This window comes from Silurus aristotelis, assembly GCF_946808225.1.
Source record: "Silurus aristotelis genome assembly, chromosome: 2".
Taxonomy (NCBI): domain Eukaryota; kingdom Metazoa; phylum Chordata; class Actinopteri; order Siluriformes; family Siluridae; genus Silurus; species Silurus aristotelis.
In genome coordinates this window covers 25,359,854-25,382,127 of record NC_139575.1, presented here as the reverse complement: position 1 = coordinate 25,382,127, position 22,274 = coordinate 25,359,854, and the positions used below count along the sequence as shown (strand labels likewise).

The window sequence follows — 22,274 nt, the reverse complement described above, 5'->3', positions numbered from 1 at the left end:
TAGTAATTAAATAGTAATATTCAAACAAGTGGTTTGTATCACTAAGTTCTCCTTATTTCTCTCAGTGTGTTTGCTCTTGGTTTTTCTAGTTTCCTCCCCCTTTCTAAAAGCATGAGTGGCTAGGCAATAGGAAAGTGCCCATAGATGTAATAGTGTGTGCGTTCGATTTGTTTCATGCATTGGATTGTCATCCAATTCGGGTTGAATTCTCTCACTTAGCATGTAGTGTTTCTTGGATACTCTCCTGAAGCTCATGATAATGCTAATGCTATCAACATTATCATTGATGTGAAACCATGATGTGAAACTGGATAACTGGGAAAGAAAGAAAATAGCATGTGTAATGTACGTGTTCTAGCAGAATCTAGTGCAAGCCATTTAATTAGCAAGCAATGAAAGACAATGTGGAAGAAGTCTAGATTGTATTTCTGGGTGGGTAAGACTTTTTTTTTTTTTTTTTTTATGGTGGCTGGTTTTATCAACAAGATCTTTCATTTGGTTTATGCAAAGCTGATGTTTAATAAACAAACATCCTGATGCTGCAGTCAGGAATGGAGGACTCTGCTTCCATTTAAGCGTTCAAGAAATTGGGGTTGGATGAAAGAGATAAAAAGCAGAGCAGTAGAGATTCAAGACTTTGTATTAATGATCTCAGGGTCAGTGGTTAAAGCCCCAGCACCTTCAAGCTGCTACTGTTGGGCCCTTGATTAAGGCCTTTAACCCTCTCTGCTGTATCATGGCTGACCTTGTGGTCTGACCCAAACTTCCTAAAAGCAATTCACTTCTCTGTAAAGTATATGTGACAAGTAAAGGCTAAGAAAAACCTCTTAGAAAGGAGGTTGTATGTATTTGATTCTATCTGTGCAGGTACAGATGTAAAAGGCCAAATGTAGCGCTTGCAATTGAAATCGTACAGTGAATCATACAGTGATGTTTTCCATGTCAGAGGGGTAAAGACGTTGCTGCAGTTCAGTCAAAGCGATTACTACAAATGATTCATGTACAGTTTGAGTTTACAGGGAGAAATACGGTCACATTTGATTTTAAGGTCACTTTATTAAGTGTCTCTGTAGTTTCTGTGTAGGATTGCTCACTTGATGTTGGTCACTTGGACTGGCCATCTTGACCTTTATAAATCAGGACAGTGTTTTCGAAAGTGTAAATGAGTGAGTTAGCGTCTATTTCTTCCTTTTCTTTACGGTGGTCAACTTACTGCTCACAGCAAAATCCATGTGTAACTGACCTCATTCTCATCACTGGATAACCGTTTCCTTCATTTTTTTATTCAAACCATCCCCTGACACCTTGGATATTTCACCAGCTAAAGTGGTACATCCCTCTCTACTTGTCCAGCTTCAGTGGCTCTAGGACAATAATGGCAATGTTTCTGCTCCATAACCCCATTACCCAGCATGCTCCCCTCTTCTCTTTTTCTCTGTCAAACAGCACACTCACCTCTCCTTATTTCATGGAAGCTCCCGGCTCTTTGCTAGTTTCCTTTCCCCATCCGGGACTTGTGTCTTCTTTCCCCAGCTCCAGGTCTGACCCTTGTGCTACCCTCAGCCCTGCAAGCAGCTGCAGTCCTAGTTTTAGCTGCAGTGAGTGCCACCATCACTTTTCATGACACAAAACACACTGTAATACGCTCCAGATTTAACACCACATCCAATTCTTATAAATGCACTAGAAAAACAATGAGCATTCAGCTTGGATTAAAGTTTTGCACATATCTTTAAATAGGCTTATCAATGATTTGAACTGTTCAACAATATGAATCTGAATCTGAAAGTTTGAATGTGGTTTATCTCAGTTTGACCATGATCTTTGCTCTGGATTAGATGACGGATCAAGGACAGGGGAGTGTGGTGACTGAGTGGCAGTCTTGTGTCTCTGTTATCTCAAACACCCCCCCCCCCCCCATTCTCATTCAGCCCCACTCTCTGGCCAGTCTATGGCCTAATGAAGAGCAGCAAATGAAATGTGTGATTGTGTTTGATAGGAAGTCGGTTTCCATTAGAGGGCCATTGTACATTCTGTGATGGAGATCTCTAGAGTCCGAGTGCCTGGAGAGAGTCTCAGAAATAGAGTGCTGAACTAAATCAGCGAGGTCTTGAAATGGGAATGGATTAACGACAAAGAAGTTATTCTAAAATACATATAAGATGCGCACAACAAGGAAAACACGGTGTTGCTTATTTGCATTGTGGACACCACATGAAACAACAAAAAAAAAACCACTGTGCTGTTATTTTACATGTGCTTGAACTTTTTTACACATATTATTACGGCAGAAAGAGCTAGATTTTATGCCCGCACGTTTTGTTCGAATAGTGTTTATTTAATCGCACACAAAATGTCACCAAACTGTGTTTGATATCTAGATTTAGGCTTAGAGCTTGAAGCTACACGTGTTCCACAGTGTGACCTTTAAGAGCATTGATGCTGCAAAAAGTATATACGTAAAACTAACACGTACACTCACCTCTCATATAGATCACTCACGTCACAAAAAAGAAAAGTCTGAACTAGAACAGGACCAACTGGGACAGCTCATTAAACCCAATTCCTTTGTGGAGAATCTACAGACAGATCAGATCAGGACACATGGGGAGTGTGTGTCATGTAATTATAAATTAATTAATGTGTGTCTGAGTGAGATATAGATGTAAAGTCAAAGCTGTCTCCACGGATAACACCGAGACCATTTGCCATTTAAATGCCAAAATGTCCTGACATATAAAAGAAGAGCTGTGTGGATGGACACAAATTGTCACAGTATATATTTTTTTTGTGTGTGTGTTAGGGTGTGCAGATATACTTACAATAACTTTTTGTAATAGTTTATCAAATAAGTATATAAAAATACTTTTGGATAATAATTCCACAATGTACCATATTTAGAGATTTGTAGTATGTGTATTTTATGTTTAATCAATGCATGTAGGACAATGTAAAGCACAGCTTCAGCAGGTTACTTTGCCAGGGCATGAACAAACAGTGTGTGTGTGTGTGTGTGTGTGTGTGTGTGTGTGTGTGTGTGTGTGTGTGTGTGTGTGTGTGTGTGTGTGGTGTGTGGGGAGTGGGTGGAAGTGGTCAGAGTGTCTATACAAGTAAGTGGAAGTGGTCAGAATAAAGGTACAAGTGAGTGGAAGTGGAGGGGGTTACTTGTAAAAGTGAGTGGGAGTGGTGGGGGTAGTTGTAAGAGTGGGTGGGAGCAGTGGGGTAGTTGTAAGAGTGAGTGGGAGTGGTCAGAGTGTCTGTACAAGTAAGTGGGAGTGGTCAAAGTAAATGTACAAGTAAATGGGAGTGATGGGGTTAGTTGTAAGAGTGGGTGGGCGTGGTGGGGTAGTTGTAAGAGTGAGTGGGAGCAGTGGGGTAATTGTAAGAGTGAGTGTGAGTAGTCAGAGTGTCTGTACAAATGAGTGGGAGTGGTGGGGTTAGTTGTAAGAGTGGGTGGGAGTGGTGGGGTAGTTGTAAGAGTGAGTGGGAGTAGTCAGAGTGTCTGTACAAATGAGTGGGAGTTGTGGGAGTAGTTGTAAGTGTGAGTGGGAGTGGTGGGGGTAGTTGTAAGAGTGAGTGGGAGTGGTGGGGGTAGTTGTAAGATTGAGTGCGAGTTGCCTGAATGAATGTACAAGTGAGTGGAGGTGTCAGTATGTGTGGATGGGAGAGGTCAGATGCCTCAGTTGCGGATGGACAGTAATATTCTACACTAAAATGCAATGCTGCACAGCTTAGTATGAGAGATAAATATTTTGATGTGCAGTGTCTAAGACAGTAGTCAGCACAACAGTTTTACCCAGAGGACCAAAGTCAGAACACATACACACAAACAAACACACACACACACACACACACGCACACACACAAACTGCAGGCCACTGCCCTCTCGAGCAATATTCTGCTGCCAGACAAATGCTATTAATAGCAAACTTACCCATCCTCTCCTAACTCTCACTGGCTCTCTCTCTCTTTCGCTCTCTGCTGAACACACAAAACATCTTGCAGCTCTTATTTATCTCTTATTCTTCCTTTTTACCAAGCTCTCTTGTTCGTCCCTCCCAACAAAATCACATGTGCTGTCTCTTTCTCTTCCACTCTCTTCTCTTCCTTCATAATTTTCCTTATCATATTAATCGACTGTCTACATCTATTTATTTTGTGACCTCCTTGCTTTCTCTATTCTTCTGCCTCTCTCTCCCTCTCTTTCTTTCTCTCTCTATTTCTTTCTTTCTTTCTTTCTTTCTTTCTTTCTTTCTTTCTTTCTTTCTTTCTTTCTTTCTTTCTTTCTTTCTTTCTTTCTCTCAGGTGAAGTGAATAACATTTTGTCTCGTTACAGTGGTACCAGTCAAGGGCTGGGTTATATTGCACAGCTAGTGAACAGCCATACCAATTTTAATCTGACCTGGCATCTGAGTTATATGCTGGACAAAAAAGTCTGATCAATGGAGGCCCCACTTTGCAACTTAGTGGATCTTCTGCTAATGTGCTGGTGCCAGAAACCACAAAGGATTTGTAGAGGAAGACCTGAAGGAAAAGCTTTTTTGGTGCCAAATTGGTGTTACACTATATTAGACAGGTGGATTTAATGTTATGGATGTAGACTGTGAATTTTTTAGTCTAAGGAAGCAGCTTTGTGTGTCTGTGTGTGTCTCTGTGTTGTGGATCAATCGATAGATTTGTCAGAGTTGCAGATTGCTGAGTTTTCTTTCAGCCATTACGATCATCTCAGTGCCAGTTGTCATCACAGCAACTGGGTCTTGCTGTGTTAGCTTTGACAGCTCGAAGAGTAGCTGGAGCGCGGCCAAAAGTAAAAGAGGACGGGGGAGACAGGGTAAAAAAAATAGAGAGATAGCAAGGGGAGAATGAAAGAGAGTGGTGCAGGCATAATAAAAGAAGTGACACTCAGATACTACACTTAGGCATCCAGTGCTCTATTGCCCTTGAGAGCCTGTCATCTTTCAGGACATGAAGAAGACATGAGTAGAGGAGAGAAGGAGGAGAAGAGATACAGGCTGCCTGCAGAGATCCGACAGCAGGGAGTCTCAGCGTGTGACTGTGGTGGCATTAGACGAGATGGATATGCTGCTCTCAACCTCTGTTTAAACTTCATTAAACAATACACATTACTCCTCACAATAGAGTTAAGTAGCATGGCAGTTGTGTGCTATATTTAGAGTTTAGATTCCAAACACAGGCCCAGAAGCTGGAAAGACACTCTGGAATCAGAGAAAAAAAAACATTCTGTTCTTGTTGTTCACTTGGACATTTTGTACTAATTACTGCAGAAATGATGTCAAGGACATTTCAGAGGGAAAAACGAATGTTGGCTGGTGTGTTCTGGTGAATTCCACAATCTTTTTCTTTTTTTCTTTTTCAGGACAGATTCAACAATAAGGGAATAATGGCATGGTTTCATTTTCACGTCATTGGGATTGTGGTTTAAATCACACTAGGTGGTATTACTTTGAATAATTTTAATTTGGTTGCAATAAATTGTTCAAATTAAACCATATATTGAAGCACGAACGCATTATCATGAATGATGCAGGCTTCCACCAGAAAATAATAATGTTCGTTGTCTGTTTCTAGTAGTGAAAGTTAATTGACATCGTTTAATATCAAATTACATACCGAAATGTCATCCATGATGCAATTGTAGTAATTTCCAGGAAAGCTGTGTGGGCTGGTATATTTCTTCTTTAACCCCAAGCATTTTGTAAAGCGTTCTGTCTATGTCTAACCTCTAATCTGTTTAACAATAATGAATCTCCCCGAATCACACCAACTGACAAACAACATAAAAGACAGATCAACATTTCTGTCTCCAAAGTAAGGCCTAAGGACAGGGTCATTAATACATTGCTTTGATTATCCATTAGCAAGCAATGAATGTGTGGTGGGGAAATAAACACAATTTGTATATTTGTATCAGACATTTACAAAAGAAAGATCATTCAGAAATTGGATTGGTTAGAAATAGATTCAAATGGGCTGAACATTTATATTCATATTCCAATGTGACAATGACTATATATGTTCTGTTTGTCTTTTTTTGTTTTTAGGCGAGCGCTATAGAGTACTACGACTCCAAGGCCGAGTTTGAATATGTAAGTGGCATTTCTGTTTTGCATTTTGAGAATTTTTGCCTATTTGCTCTCATGCTGATTTTTATGTAAAATGTGTACTGCAGAAAGACACTAAGGTCTGAACTATTGCATTAGGTGTGCTGTTTTTCTGAAACAAATTGGGAAATCTAATCCTGCAGCAGATCTTTAATTCTTTTTAATGGCAGACTGGGATTCTCTGTGCTGCTATGCTTGAAAGTTCTATACAGGAACAAAGTCCAAAACATAGATAAAGTGAGGGCCTACAAAATACAGAACCTACTTCATCTGCGGAATTGGCAAGAACTTAGAAAAAAAAGGCATAGGTGCTTTGCTTTCCTCCTGCTGGCACTAGTAGGTGGTGTAATTTCCCTGGCTTGTGTGACAGAACCTGCTGGACATGAAACCTTCAGATAATGTGCACAAGGGGAAACATGGTCCCAATAGTTGTTATAGTAATTTAGGATTTCCAGACACTGGTATTGGCAAGACTTAATAAATATAGCTTTATATGCTCTTCAACTAGGAAGGAACCTGAAAATAGAGAGTGAGAATCTAAACAAATAGTCAGTGGAGGAGAACTTCTTTTGGTAAGAAGATTTTAAGTCATGAGCTGGCGAGACAATTAGCACAACGACGCATTTACCTGGTGGCATTTCTTTTCTGTACATGAAAGGTCACAGCCATTTTCTCCCAATACAGCCAGTGCTGATTGATGTATCATTGCTAAGAAAGGATTCCAGAAGTCAGTCGACCACAAAATGCAGGACATGACTGAAGGTGAGAGAGAAGAAGGGAGTCAGAGGGAGAGACAGCAGAATCATAAATCAAAGAGGTTTTTTTTTGTTTGCAGGGCAGGTATGTGATTAATGGCTGGCTACTTTAGGGGCCGTCAGCATCCCTAATTGGAAGACATCACTCATCATAAAGGAGGCCAAGAGGACACCCCCCTGACACACCCTTTTGACCCCTATCTTGCCCCCTACTGGCCTAAGAAACAAGGGGCTGTAGGGCACAAAGTTAACTCTCATACAAATGTGCACTACACACATACACACACCTTTGGCTTAGTTTTTAAAAATCTCTCTAACAGTGATTTACTTCCTCCTCCTAAAACCACTCACACATCCCCCAGCCTAGCACTTTCTGTTAATATCTGAGCTTTATTAAAGTTTCTTTTTGTTCAAGGCACAATAATGTTTTTAAATCCCTGTAATTTTTTTTCAAATATTGAATAATAAATTGCTTGATGGTTCCCAAAAAAAAAGGGGGAAAAAAGCATAAAAGCACCTACAATTTTACCCTCGTCAAGAAATCCATACTGTATAAATATGAAAATAGAAAAGCATTTCCAACTCTATGGCTCATATTCAGAGTTGGCGACAAAATTTACATCAATATTTATGCAGGGGAAGCTTCATGTATTCAGAGACTGGATACACACGTGAAAGGCAATTTTCTGAGCACCAATTTCAGATTGCCTGTGTGTTGTTTACACCTTTGTGGTTGCCAGATCTTTCTTGAGTAGACACGACCAAAAAAAATATCCTGGGAAAAAATATCAGCGCTAGAAAATTTTAGTTTGTAGACTGTGTGCACAAGAAGTCTATCATCGTCTATGTTTTTATGTTTTTAGAAGATAATTTTGATTTCTCAAATTAATTAAATAATTATTTCTTGTATAAAGAATATATATGTACAATGTGAAGGATAAGCTGAATTAGCATTGCTACATTTTCTACTTTAAGTAAACATTGTTCAAAATTTTCATCCCAAAACACTTTGTTAATTAGGTTGTTATTAAACTAAATAAAATTAGCAGTAAAAGTAGCAGTTTACCCTTAAATAGAACTCAATAGGTAATATACACTTTATTTAAAAAAAAAAAAAAAAAGTATTTGGTTACTTGTCTTTTCCAGCCATATGTAGTTATTTCCCCAAATGTTACTACAAAGTTGGAGGCAGACAATTGTATAGGAAGTCTTTGGATGCAGTAGCATTCAATTCGCAGTTCTCTTTTTCTAAGGCTCCCTTCTTCTCTACCCATAACTCCACTTGTCTGTCCCCTTTTTCAGTTGTCTGAATAAAGCCTGTAGTTTTCATCCCTCCAGTCCTATCACTCCATAATTAGCTGGTCTAATGAGAATTCATGGGCAGATGTTGGGTTTTCCCAGAAGCATCTTGAGGTTTTCTGAGATTGATGGCTCACGCATTGCTTCGAGCATTGAGATGTGCTCTAGTTACATGTTGGCTTTTCTTTGCCATTTAAATGCTGGATGATTGCTACTTTTTATACCTGACAGTCACAATCATACAGCTGGATAAAATGATGCGAGATGACAGGCATTAATAGGAAAGCAAAGGGATATTTCACAGTGGTGTTATTAAGCTCCCTATAATCAAAACATAAATGAAGACCTCCTCCTCTTGCTCCTCCTCTCTTCCACACAAACAAACCTGCAGCTGCTAGAGACTTAATGTAGATCAAGTGTTGTCCTATGTAGCTTTACATTCAACTGGGAATAAGAGATCAGGTCTACCCTTGGAGATACAGAACCCTCGACTATCTTACTGATGTAATCATGTAGATGGTGTAGGGGAAGTGCTTTGTGCTTGCTCTTACCAAAGATTTTCTAAACGGTTATTATAATGGACAGGGATGTCTAATGGTATGAGATGGGCTCTCAGCAGAGACAAATGCCTTCATATTCCATGTCTGGCCAGGAAACAAGGCCTAATTTGTTCTAAGAGATATGGTGGTTATGATTGCAAAGCCAGGGGAGACACAAAATAATGGGTTAATGCGTGGGATGTTGAAATTATATTCTTTGCAGTTCCAGAGTCAATCAGGGCTGAACCAGGGGGAATTTCTGGCAGTCCAGAAAAACAAACAACTAGAAAGTGGAAGATATGAAACTCTCAAGGATCCTGCTCACCATGTTAGTGCATGAATGAATCATGGATGACTGGATTGGCCTGCCTTTATTTTGAGATTTTCTAGAGGAGGTTATTCATTCAGAATATAGGCAAGTTTATTAACAAGCTAGTGATAAACCAGTTTGGTGACTAAAACTGATTTTAGACCCTTTTTATTAACCAAGAGCTGCTAACATCCCCTACTGGTAGCCAGGGTATTAACATTTTTAGCAGCTGAATATGACCATTAATATAGTGACTAAAGACTTTCACTCCTGGTCTCAAGGGTAATTGAGTACAAATTTCACGAACTTTACTCTGACTCTGAGACTTGTGTCCTTCCATTACATGCAAAAAACGTTTCAAATAAAAATCATAGTCCTAGGAGAAAACTATAATCACATTACGGTTTTCCTAAATATTTATATAAATGGAAAACAGGTTCAGTTAAAGGTCCAATGAACTTTCTCTTGGATAAGAAAAAGAAAAGCCATGTAGTAATTCTTGGAACATTTGGAGCAAGGGAAGTGAGCTACTGCATCTAGCTGGCAAATTTCTCTGCTAAGATTCAAAGAGATTTTTTTTTGTTATTGGTCTAAAAGTCTTCTCTGAATAACCCCACTTTCTGAATCTTTCATGTGTCAGCTTGTCCCAGACAGCAAACTAAGCAGAGACAACTTCAGGTTAAACCTTCCAAAGATGAGGGTTATTTAAACAAAGGCAGCAAGGTTGTGGTAATCAAAAGAGTAATCTTTAAAAACCTAAAATCATGGAACGGGGAATGACCAGAGTGACTGAGCAAAAGAGGCAAAACAGAAGAATAAATCGAGAGCAGCCAAGGCAAAGACCATGCACCACGCGCAGTACACAAACTGACAAACACACAGTTCAGGCGTAATAATGTTGATATCGAGCATGCACAAATCTTAGCAAAGAAGCATTGGAAACCTTTATTTGAGATTATGGAACATATTGACAGTTGATGCAGATTTGTCAGATGTGCGTTCATTATACAAATTCCCATTTTTCTAATAAAAAGTGCTCTGTTGAGTTCAGGTCTGGTGAGGCCACAGTTGTACTTATTTAACAGGTAACAGTTGTACTTATTTTATTAAATACGCATTAAACGCCATTATTAGGTGGATATATTGTGGCCATAAATGGATGCACATGGTCAGAAACACCACTCAGGCTGTGGCACTCAAGAGGTGTAAGTAGTGTAAATGTGTGAAGTGGGTGGAAATAGAGGCTGAAGATTCAGGGAGCTGGAGTAGTTTTAATACAGTATATTCTTATTTAATACATGATATCCACAAAACTTTGACTTGTCTTTCTCTGTGATGGAAACAGTATCAGTGATTTGGAACCTGAAAGTAACTAGGATTAAAATGCTGCTTCGTGCATTCACACGAATGTCTTTTTGTTTGAATTATTATGCCCTATATTAGAGACATTCACATTATGCAAAAAAAATAAAAACTCTATTTGAATTAAGACACCTATATTTATCATTGGGCAGACACAGAACTATACACAAGTCTTATTCACACCTCTTTCACACATTGCTGAGGCACATCTGGGGAATAAATGCTAGGATTTACACTTACGACAACATGCTTATACACAGAACACACATTCCTCATCATCTTATAAATATTTACCCAAATTATAAACTAAATTGGCCTTTGGAGAATATGTTGGCAATACAGGCAAGTAAGAAAATTATTCCAAAATATGCAAGTGCTTTCTCGAACAAACCCTTACTTCAATATTTAATATATACAAAGAATATCTTGATCAATCCAGATGGTAAAAATGGCTTCGCCGGCAATCGATTAGTTTGTCACTGGCCTAAAATGTTATTTACGCTAAACCACCACCAACTGCTTTCTGAAAGGCGTTCAACTAGAATAAGTGACAAAAAACAAAATAAAAAAAACCGAATGGCTCAGCAACATAAAGCCAACATTACCATGAGCCTTAGTTTTCCATTATATTGAATTTTATTCCAGACATTTATTATATTGTAAGATATTGTTTTTTTTCCTGACAACCCTTCACCCTTAATTAGTATTTTGTAATGATTTAAGATGGCAATTGTATTGATTTGTACTGTATGCTTTATAAATTATAAATACTGATTACATTGCATACACTACAGTATGTGAAAAAATATATATGGGGAACTTGCTTTCTCTTCACTCTGTTATTACATAGTTGGATGCACACAATTGTATAGGATGCCTTTGGATACAATAAGATTAATTATTCTCTTCAGTTGAATTAAAAGGGCCAAACATGTTCCAGCATTACAATGCCCCTGTGCACAAAGCGAGCTCTATGAAGATATAGGAGGTGTAGCTCAAGATGTTTGACTTCTGATCAGAAGGTCATGAGTTCAATTCCCTGCACCAACACACTGCCAATACTGGTTCGTGTAAATATGGTTTACATGGGTTGAAGTGGAAGCTCTTGCCTGGCCATCTATAGAGCTACTTAACTCTATTGAACACCTTTGGAATGAATTGGAAGTCGACAAACGTTTGTTTATATAGTGTAGTGTACAGTACCTACAGAGAGCTGATGTGATTCTACCCACTTTTGAAGATCTTTAACTTGAGACTTTTGCTCTGGAGTGCATGAACATCATATATATCACATCACATAAGCATCTCCCTTGCTTGTTCACACACACACACACACACACACACACACACACACACACACACACACACACACACACACACTTACAGGTATAAAAACATTATTTGGATGTATTATAGTCACCAGATACTAGAAATCATTTTGTGTAGACTGCTAAGTTGGAGTTATTAGTTATCATAAAACTTTCTTTCAGTTTGAATGGGATGTCACTATGACCCATTTGTGTAAAAAACTAGGTCATTTTATTTTAAGGGGCTTTTTAAAAATTAGATTCAGATCTAATAAAGCCTTGACTGGATTTTTAGCTGTGATTATCTAATTATGAGTACTCACCAAAGGCTTAGACACACAATCCGAGTATAATTTATGTATAAAATTGTAACGCTCAAACAAAATAGTAATGCAAGAAATGGTTAACAGTGAGAATAAGTCACAAATAAATAACACGCTTAAAAAAACCTTTACATATGAATATGGAACGTCTCCAGTTTACATATGTAACCATGATTCCCTGAGGGAACGAGGCGCTGTGTCAGAAACACTTTGGAAATGCCTCCGCGTTGTCCACGTTTTGAATCACGTGTATAATCAGTCCAATGGAAAGTGCAGTGTCACTGGCGGGGTGATGTCACGATCAGAAACCTAAAATCACATCATGTGAAACCAGCGCCAGCTTCTGAAAAGGCAAGGAAGCGCTGCAGGGATGCAGGCAGTGTGGCATAGAGACGCAGTTTCTCGTACCCTCTGGGAACCATGGTTACATACGTAACCTGGAGACGTTCTCATTTAGGAACTCAAGTTGCGTCAGAAACGCTTTGGGAATGAAAGTCGAATTAAGCCAGACTGACCAATCCCTGACTAGTGTGGATAGGCACAGCTAGGGTGAGGACAGAAGGGCCAGGAGTGGGACTGAGGTCGAGGCTATAGAACCTGACAAAGGTCAGTGGGGTGGACCAGCCTGCAGTGTTGCAAATGTCCTGGAGGGAAACTCCTGAGGACAAGGCCTTAGAGGCTTCCACATTTCTAGTGGAGTTCGCTTTGAACCTGAAAGGAGCAGGGAGACCAGAGGACTCATAAGAGGAAGAATTCGCAACCACAATCCATCTGCTGAGTGTCTGCTTATTCGCAGGGAGACATCTCCTTGGAGGGCCATAACAGATGAACAGCTGCTCCGACTTCCTCCACAGTTATGTTTTGTGGATGTATATGACACAGTGGGTTAAGCTTTTCCTGGGCCTAAAAGGGAGGAGGAGAGTATGCCTGGAGCATAAGGGGTTGTGGCACAGAGTGCCTATAGATCCCCCACTCTATTGAGAAAGGAGATGGCCAAGAGTAACACAGTCTTAACTGTAAGGAAACCTTACAGGCACCTTGGTCAGATGCTCAAACGGAGGCTCCGACTGGTCCTCCAAGACAATGGCCAAGCCCCATGCACGCACTCTAGGTCATACCGGAGGCCTCAGCCACCGGGTACCACGGAGAAAGCGTGTCACCAACGGGTTCTTACCCAATGATTACCCAGCGAAGGGGGTCATGACAGGCTGTAATGGCGGACACATTAACCTTCAGGGTGGAAGGAGCCAACCCTTTGGCAAACTGTTCTTGAAGCAATTTCAGCACTGAACTGACTGGGCAGTTAACTGGGTCTAGGCAGTGTTGTTCACACCATGCACTGAACAGGCTCCACCTCGTGGCGTACAACATCCTCGTGGAGAGAGCTATGGATTAAAGAATGGTGGGGTTGGGGGTGTTAGTAAAAACCATAAGGGGCAGTGCAATGTTTTTGAGATGCAAACAGGTCCACATGAGCTCTGCGAAATTTTTCCCAGATATGCTCCACCACCTAGGGGTGGAGTCGCCATTCCCAGGGCCTTGGCCCTTGCCTCAAGAGGGTGTCTGCTCCCTGGTTTAAGAGGCCCGGGATATAGGCTGCCTTCAAGGAGGGCAGCTTCCCTTGGGCCTACAGGAGGATCTGCCATGCCAGCTTGTACAGGAGGTGAGATTGCAGACTCCCCTGGTGATTGATATAGAAAACCACTAAAATGTTGTCTGTATGGACCAACACATGGTGGCCTCTGAGGTCTGGGAGCAAATGCCTCAGAGCTTTAAGCATGGCCAGCATCTCGAGGCAGTTTATGTGCCATGTTTGATAGGACCTCCCCCAGAGACCTCGAGCAGAGAGGCCACTCATGACCACTCCCCACCCCTTGAGAAACGCGTCTGTCATAAGCATTTTGCGACAACCAGAAACTCCCAGCACGATGCCCTGAGTCAAGAACCATGTGATCGTACGGAGTGGTTTGCAACTCTGGGAAAACCACTGGGTCTTAAGCAACCACTGGAGGGTGTCTCATGTGCAGGAGGCCAAGTGGAACCACATTGGATGTGGCTGCCATCAGACGCAGCAGTCTTTGAAACTGCTTCACAGTGAGCAAATGGCCCTCCCTCACTCTCTTGATGGCCGTGAGGTTCAGCTGAAGCAGGTCCAGTATAGGACGCAACCCATCGTTTTTTGGAAACTATGAGGTACCGGCTGTAGAACCCAGATTCTCTGTGTGATGGAGGGACCACCTTGATGACTACCGTCTTCAATAGAGTGTTCACTTCCTGCTCAATGACCAGAGCCTGCTCAGGCCCTACCAGGGTGAGGGACACCTCGTTTACCCAGGGTTGGTGAGACCCGAACTGAATCGTATAGCCTTTGTCAACAGTGTGCAGGACTCATCGAGACATGTCTGGCAGAGCCTGCCAGGCTGCCAGATAGTCTCTTAAGGAAATCAGTCTTTTGAGACTGACCTCTGGCATAACTAGAGCTGGAGCAATGCCCTGGGCCAGCTCTAAGGGCCTCCTGAGAGGAGGCGAACCTCCCACATCCACTATGGTGCCAGGCGGAGAGCGAGGAGGGTGTTTACTGAAGCTGGCCGTGCCCTGAAGCACTAAGAGTAGCAAGGGTAACAAACCAGCTCCTTGAGGGCACAGGGGTTGGGCGGGCACCGTATAGTGAGGTGCACAGCGCCCATTCCCAGCCAGGTCCCCAGGTGGTCCCAGGTCAGGATCTTTTGGTCAAAGTGCCTCGATTAAAAAATGACAGATACGCCATCTCCCAGGGTTTTGGCCTTGAGCGTCGCACCGGGTCCCCTTTGGGGGGAGTGCCTGTTGCGACGCTCTCTCTTTGCACCTCACGATGTCGGGAGAGGTGCCGGGTTGTGGTAAGGGCTGTGCCCACCGAGCAGGCTCATAGGGCGACAGAACTTAAGAATTATAGAACAAAAAAAATAGTAATTTAAGTGAATTATGTGTATTGATCCCTGAAGAGCAAGCCTGGGGTGACTGTGGCAAGGGAAAAAACTCCCTTAGATGGTATGAAGAAGAAACCAGGCTCAAAAGGGGAAAATATAATCTACTTCACTTTACCTTACTTTATTTCATAGTCTATTCAACTCTAAATCTATTTTACACTACCCTACTTTACTTGACTCTACATTTTTCCTTTACACTCTGCCATGGTCTACTTTACTATACAGTACTTTATTCTATTCCACTTTACTCTGCTCTACTCTTCTGCATCTTATTTTATTCTTGTTTTATTTTTACACTTATTTTACTATTTCGCTTTATTCTGCATAACTCTACTCTATTTTATTGTGTTCTATTGTACTCAACTCTATTCCCTTCTTCTCTGCTAAATTCTGTGTTTAAAAAATATAGATATATTTATGTTTAACTTGTAGAGATTAGACATGCGGAAAATCTGATCTTTTCTACAAACCAGTCAACATGTTCAATGGACCTAAATTTAGTTTTTTTATATAAATATTCTAGAATCTTTTTCTTTATATTAGATGAAAAGCAATTACAGATTTCCAATGTCGTTTCCGACATTTTCTACACTTCTGTATATTCAAATATTGGCAAAAAGATAATTCAGCCATTTTTCCCCCTAAAAACACAGTTTGCTGAAAACTGCTACTTAAATGTCAACATTTAAATGCAAAGATCTTGTCTAATATTTTGAAACAATATAAAGGTGATACTATTTAAATAAATAAATAATAGAATGAGCAACACGAATAAATGACACTCTTTGACTCAGAAGTTTCTGAGTCAGTGTGACTCATCATAAATGTCACCTACTCCATTTTCTTTGCTAATACTTTTAAGCCTTTTAAAAGCTTCACCATCATAGGAGCAAAAACCTGTTGTTTCTCTAAAGCACACAGGTAAAGGCACTTTATAACTCTAGGGAAATAAGTATATCTTATGTACTCTGTGCTAAAGGTATATTCAAGCCTTGGAATTATAAGGTTTTACTTGGCAAGTCTCTCATTTTAAGATGTTGAATCATAAAGTTTGGATCATCCAAGATCCACAGTTTGCTGCAATGAGGGAGCAATTTTTTGCATATGCAATAAATTGTATTAACAAAAGTATTCAGACACCTGACATTTCCAGTGATATGTGCTTCTTTCCCAAACTGTTACAACGAAGTTGGAGGCACAAAATTGTACAGGATATAGTTCTTGTGTTAATTTTCCCATTTACTTGAACAAGGAGACCCAAACCTGTGAACTAGGAGACCTCAAATGTCTGTATAAAACTGCAGAAAGGACATTACTTATAATCTTACATTCCAGTGCTCATGTTAGTTCTCACTCTTCAGTGTTCTGTATTGTTTACATGTTTATAATCATACTCTTGGTATCACCCAAATGAGGATGGTTCCCTTTTGAGTCTGGTTCCTCTCAAGATTTCTTCCTCATATCATCTATGGGAGTTTTTTCTTGCCACAGTCACCATGGCTGCTCATCAGGTATAAATACACATCGCTCGCCTTAACTGTTAAATTCTGTAAAGCTGCTTTGAGACCATGTTTGTTGTAAAAAGTGCTATAGAAATAAACTTGACTTGATTTGTTTGTGTATGTCCCTGTGCACAAAAACAGCTTGTTAAAGATTTGCATGTCTTGGAAAAATTTGTAAGATTTTGAGTGGCCTGCTATAGAGCTCAGTAAATTACTTTACAGCAGTTATTGGTCAGATGTTCAGTTCTTCTGCACAGACCTTGGCAAATCATGTCTTAATTAAGCTTGTTTTGTGCACAGGGGCAATGTCATACTGGAGCATGTTTTAGGATCCTCTGATTATCTCCAGTGAAGAAAAAGAGTAATGTAGCAGCATAATGAAATTATTCGCTACACATAGCTTAATACATTCACCCCATTTATAGCAGATCTGCACTAGAGGGCTAAACTTTATTCTTCCAAAAGTTATTCCCTCAACAGGTGTTTTGGTAATGGTGTTAGGGGCCCAAGTGTTCAAGTTTCCATACTTTTTAGATAGAGGTTTGCACACCTCTCTTTCTCTCTCTTTCCCTCTCTCTCTCTCTCTCTCTCTCTCTCTCTCTCTCTCTCTCTCTCTCTTTCTCTTTTTTTTTTTTAACTTTAGATCCAAGTCTTCTCATAGATCTAAACAAGTCAGTCATTATAGACAAAACTGTCTCCTCCTTCAAATATATTTTGTACAGCTTTGAGGTTTGTTTGGGATCAATGAAACACAAACATAACAAAGGCATACCCAGACATTTTGATGAGCAGTCTATACACACTTTTGTCATATAGTGTGGGAACAGTTTCAAGTTGTACATATCTGTTTTATTACTCTTAATACTAATAACGAACCTGTTGAGAGAATAAGAATACAAAATATGCAGCAAAGTTGCATTCTGAATTCTCCGTCCCTATGGATGCACCTTTTGGTGGGCCTGAGGGGCATGCATAAGTGATGCTTGTGATTAAGGTACAGCCTTGAAAGACAAAGACGGGACTGAAAGAGTCTTCAAAATGTCATTCTTGGCCCTTGCAACCTTTAATTAAACCTGGAATACGAGGAGATAAAATTAACAAATTGGGTAATGAATCGAGCAAAACAGGTGGTGTATGGCTGGAGAAAATGAACCAATCAGTCTTTCCTGTGTGGATTTTTAGCTCCTAATTAGAAGCTGCTTTGGGTAATTATGATTGGGCTCAACTATAAGGGGTGGTTTGGGGTGGTGGGGGAGGAATGCTCTCGATGGGATGACAGTCAGGCTGAAAAATAAACAAATAAAGGACACTTACTCGGTCTTCTCAAGAATAGAGGACATTTCTAAAGCCAATCAGCCTCATTGTTTTGGAAATTAGCTGCAAATTGTGGTCAAACTATGTGGCAAGAGACGAATGTTGTGCTACATGGAAAATGTTGCATCAATTTTTAGTTGGTATTCAATGCAACAAATTGGTTATAACGGCATATTCAGTTAAAAGTGACTCAGAGAACGTTTGTGTTTGAATTAGTGTAAAAGTCTGTGTGATAGACAGCGGCAAGCCTTTTACTTCAGACTGGAGCGAGGCGCTGAAGATTGAGGCAGTTTTAATGTGGCTCAGTGATATTGATTGGTAGGATTTACAGCTGAGCGAGCAGAAAAGGCCGAGTTGATAGTGCAGCTAAGGGGATTCAGCCTGCTGAAACAGTAAAGCGCAGACGTTCTGTCTGAGTAACTGCTAAGTGCAGGTGAAACCCTGGCATCTCTTGCTCACAATCATATTTATTTGGAATTGCAAAATTATATATATATATATATATATATATATATATATATATATATATATATATATATATATATATATATATATATATATATATAATTTTATTTTTATTTTTTCCTTTTTCTCAGCAATTGTGTGCAATTCTCTGTTTTTGCTGTGTGTGTGTGTGTGTGAGTGTGTGTGTGTGTGTGTGTGTGTGTGTGTGTGTGTGTGTGTGTGTGTGTGTGTTAGTGTGTGTGTGTGTGTGTGTGTTTATCACATTGACATTCAAGGAGGTATCAAAGGATCCGTCTCTCTGTTCATCTGAACAGCAGCTTGTAATTGCATTTTAATAGACAATTAAAGACAGGCCATAAATCAATTCTCGTACTGGGCAGGAGGTTTGAATTTGATTTTGGGGGAAAAAAAAACAGTTTTTATCATGTCAAATGCAATTAACTTGTGCCTCTCTATCACTGCGTGGGGCAATTCTCTCTGCCTTAGAGTGCGAATGAGTGGATACACTTGCGAAAAGAGGGATTAGGGTTAGCGCGTCATTTATTTACCAGAACAGTTTCGCCGATTAATTATGTGGATATGAAGCTCCGTGTTCTCCACATTTCCCTTACAGTCTTTCAAGGGAAGATATAAAGCGTCTAATAATTCATACTATTTATAAGCAAACCATATTGATTCACAATTCATACACTAATGTATGTGTTAGATGTATTGAAACAGAAATAGGGTGTGTGTGTGTGTGTGTGTGTGTGTGTGTGTGTGTGTGTGTGTGTGTGTGTGTGTGTGTGTGTGTGCGTGTGCGTGTGCGTGTCTGTGTTTGCATGTATGCCAGGTTCTTTTTGTTTATCTGAAAACTAAGGAGAAATGGCTGAATGTATAAACCATCAGGGGAATGTATAAAAAGCAGGGGAAATATATGAATACAGATGCGTTTTAGTCTATCAAGAATGAGTGCGAAATATCACATTACTCCCAAAACCTTTTATTCCTCCTATACAGTTTATGTGCCGCATCCTGACCTATTCAGAATTTAATACGTTCTAACTTCCTTTGATGCATAATAAACACTTACACACCAAAAAAAAGAGGGGAGAGGCATGAAAAGACAGTCCACTGCTCGTTCAACCATTTTCTTGTCACTCATATGAGAAAATTTGATTTCCTTTCCTTGGAACAAACAGACTAAAACATATTCCAGCATGACAATGCACCTGTGCACATAATGAGCTATACTACAACATGGATTGTAAAGACTGATGTGAAAAACCTCAAGCGTCCAGCACAGAGCCCTGGCCATAACCCCTTTTAAAACCTTGGAGATGAACCGGAACACTGACTGTTAACAAGCCCTCCTCATCTGACATCAGTGCTTGACCTCAGTAATGTGCTTGTGGCTGAGTGAGCTCAAATCCCCACAACCATTTGTTAAAATATAGTGGAAAAGCCTTCCCTGAAGTTTAGAGTTTATTATAACAATGAATCCATATAAATGGCCATGATTTCTAAACACATAGTAAGCGTGATAGTCAGGTGTCCATATACTTTTAACACTGTAGTGTATATGTAATCATGGTGCCAGGAACACAGTCCTATTTTCAGGTTATATGTGCTTATACAGATGTTATACAAAGGAACAGAAGAACATAAAACAACAGTCTACAATAAAACCCCACTGTGATTTGCCATCAAAAATAGATTTTATACTACATAACAGCAGCCTTGTGTTGTTTTATATTTCTCCATGTGTATGCTTAGCTATTGAACATTACAGTACTAGGAGTTTCACTGAAACAAAAAGTGCAGCTTTCTTTCTTAAAAAAATGTCAACTGTGAAAAATGATCAATTAATCTGGAAATATTGGTTATTCGAATTCTGTGGAAACTCCACTCTCTTTTCTAATGTATAGTTAACAACTATGCTCATTTTGAATGCATGAGCTCGGTTAGATATTTGGAATAAAATATGTATACAGTAGTTCTATAGATGTAGAAAACTTCATAAAACATCAAAAGTCACGTTTCAAATCTAATCTAACTTAATAATTGAATGTTAATTAAAAATTACAAAATTGAGTAAAGTGCTGATGCATCAGTCAGTGTTTTGAAACAATGCAAGCAAGCCTGGTTCGGTAGAACCTGGAGTGGTGTTTGTATGTTATCTTATTACTTTATAACCTTATTATCCTTTGTAATATGACAAAATAATATACCTGAAATTAAAGAAAAATGTAGCAAATCTTGAAACAAAATGCTCTATTTTTGCAGAGTGTTTGCTGGGTACATAATGTCCTTTTCTGACTGTCTCTTAGTTGATAATTGGTATAGTATATCAGTCCCTCAGACTGAGGAATGTTTTCTCTTTATACACTATCAAGGTTTTTCTGTCAGTAAGAGTACCTAACAGTACATTTAACAGGGGAATGAAGTATTTTAGTCAAGCACCTCAACATGACATAAAATAACTTTCTGTTTCAAAGGAAATATGTCAGTATACAGAAAGAATCAAATCACAGTTAAATAGTGATTCTATGATGATCACAAATTGTTCTGTATTGTTGAAAGATTTATGACCAAACTCTTGATGTCACCCATATGAGGATGGGTTCCCCTTTGAGTCTGGTTCCTCTCAAGGTTTCTTCCTCATATCATCTAAGGGAGTTTTTCCTTGCCACTGTTGCCACGGCTGCTCATCAGGGACAAACGCACACCATTCACCTTCACTGTTGTTTTCTGTAAAGCTGCTTTGAGACAATGTCTGTTGTGAAAAGCGCTATACAAATAAACTTGACTTGACTTGACTTGACTTGATTACAGAGAGACATATTGTACATTAATGATGTGATTCCTGATTAATTAGATAGGTCTAAGTACTATCCCTCTTCAGGTTTTGGGTATAAACTGAAGAACATGAGGGTTGGGTTGCTTATAATGCAGTCCACTGAGGGCATTCGTTAAATGACTTGCTATTGAAATCCAATTATTTGGTCAGTTTTGTGCTGCCTCGACATTCTGTGTTATTGAAGTTACTTTAGAAGCCGGCGATGCAGATTTGAGACTGAAAATAAATTAAAATGCTAATTAATGGTATGTGTGGCAGCTTAAAGGAATGGAGCAGAGTCTTTGTTGTTGCACAGATTTTTTGCGGTTTGTTATTGACTGGGATAATGGCATCCTGGAGTTCAGAGTGAAAGCGATAGCCATTTCACACACTAATTGATTTCGGGCGGTTATCGCCCACTTTGATACGTCCCGTTACATGGTGTTACGGGTTTGAAAAGAAGAGAGACTCTAAAGAGAGGCTCTGAAGAGAGGCCATACAAAAGCAAGACACATTTGATTCTAGGTGTTATCAGAGCATTAGTCGTTATTGATGTTTGTGTGTTTTGGTCTGTGTGTGTTTCAGTCTGAAGACAATACTGAAGGAAGCCCTTCGGATAACTTGAAGTCCATTTCACTGGAGTTTGTGGACGACCCCAATTTCAAAAACAAAGTTAACTACTCCTACACTGCCGTACAGATCCCAACTGACATCTACAAGGGCTGTGAGTACTGGAATCACCTTTACTCTGACACACAGACACAGACACACACACACACACACACACACACACACACACACACACACACACACACACACACACACACACACACACACACACACACACACACAAACACATATGTGCAAAAACTTTTGTAATACCTATTACCCTTGATGTCATCCAAATATTGTTACATTACTTGCCATTCCATTTTAAACTGACAAGAGCCACAGTCCAAAAATATCCTCTGATCTGATTCAATCTGGACTTTGTGCTGGATTTTCTTTCTGACAGTCCCAGTTGAATTGCAGCTTTATTTTATCTTTTCATTCGATGATAAGAAATGATATTAGGGATTGTCGGAAAAGACAACTTGCTACACCCAGGGGGAAAAAAAAAGGCCATCTCTATCTGTGTACTAAAAATCAGTACATATATCAGGGTTAGGTTTTTTCTGTTTTAACCTTCAGC

At 39.7% G+C, this 22,274-nt stretch overlaps 1 protein-coding gene across 3 annotated transcripts in view; it reads left to right on the top strand.

The window, feature by feature from the left end:
* The window catches only part of cacna2d2a (calcium channel, voltage-dependent, alpha 2/delta subunit 2a), a 224,953-nt gene that overhangs the window by 128,386 nt on the left and 74,293 nt on the right, over positions 1–22,274 (top strand). For all 3 annotated transcript variants that reach the window (XM_083529148.1, XM_083529147.1, XM_083529149.1), the window contains 2 exons: positions 6,063–6,107; positions 21,668–21,806. In XM_083529148.1, the coding sequence (XP_083385274.1) occupies positions 6,063–6,107; positions 21,668–21,806 (184 nt within the window). The remainder of the gene's footprint in view (positions 1–6,062; positions 6,108–21,667; positions 21,807–22,274) is intronic.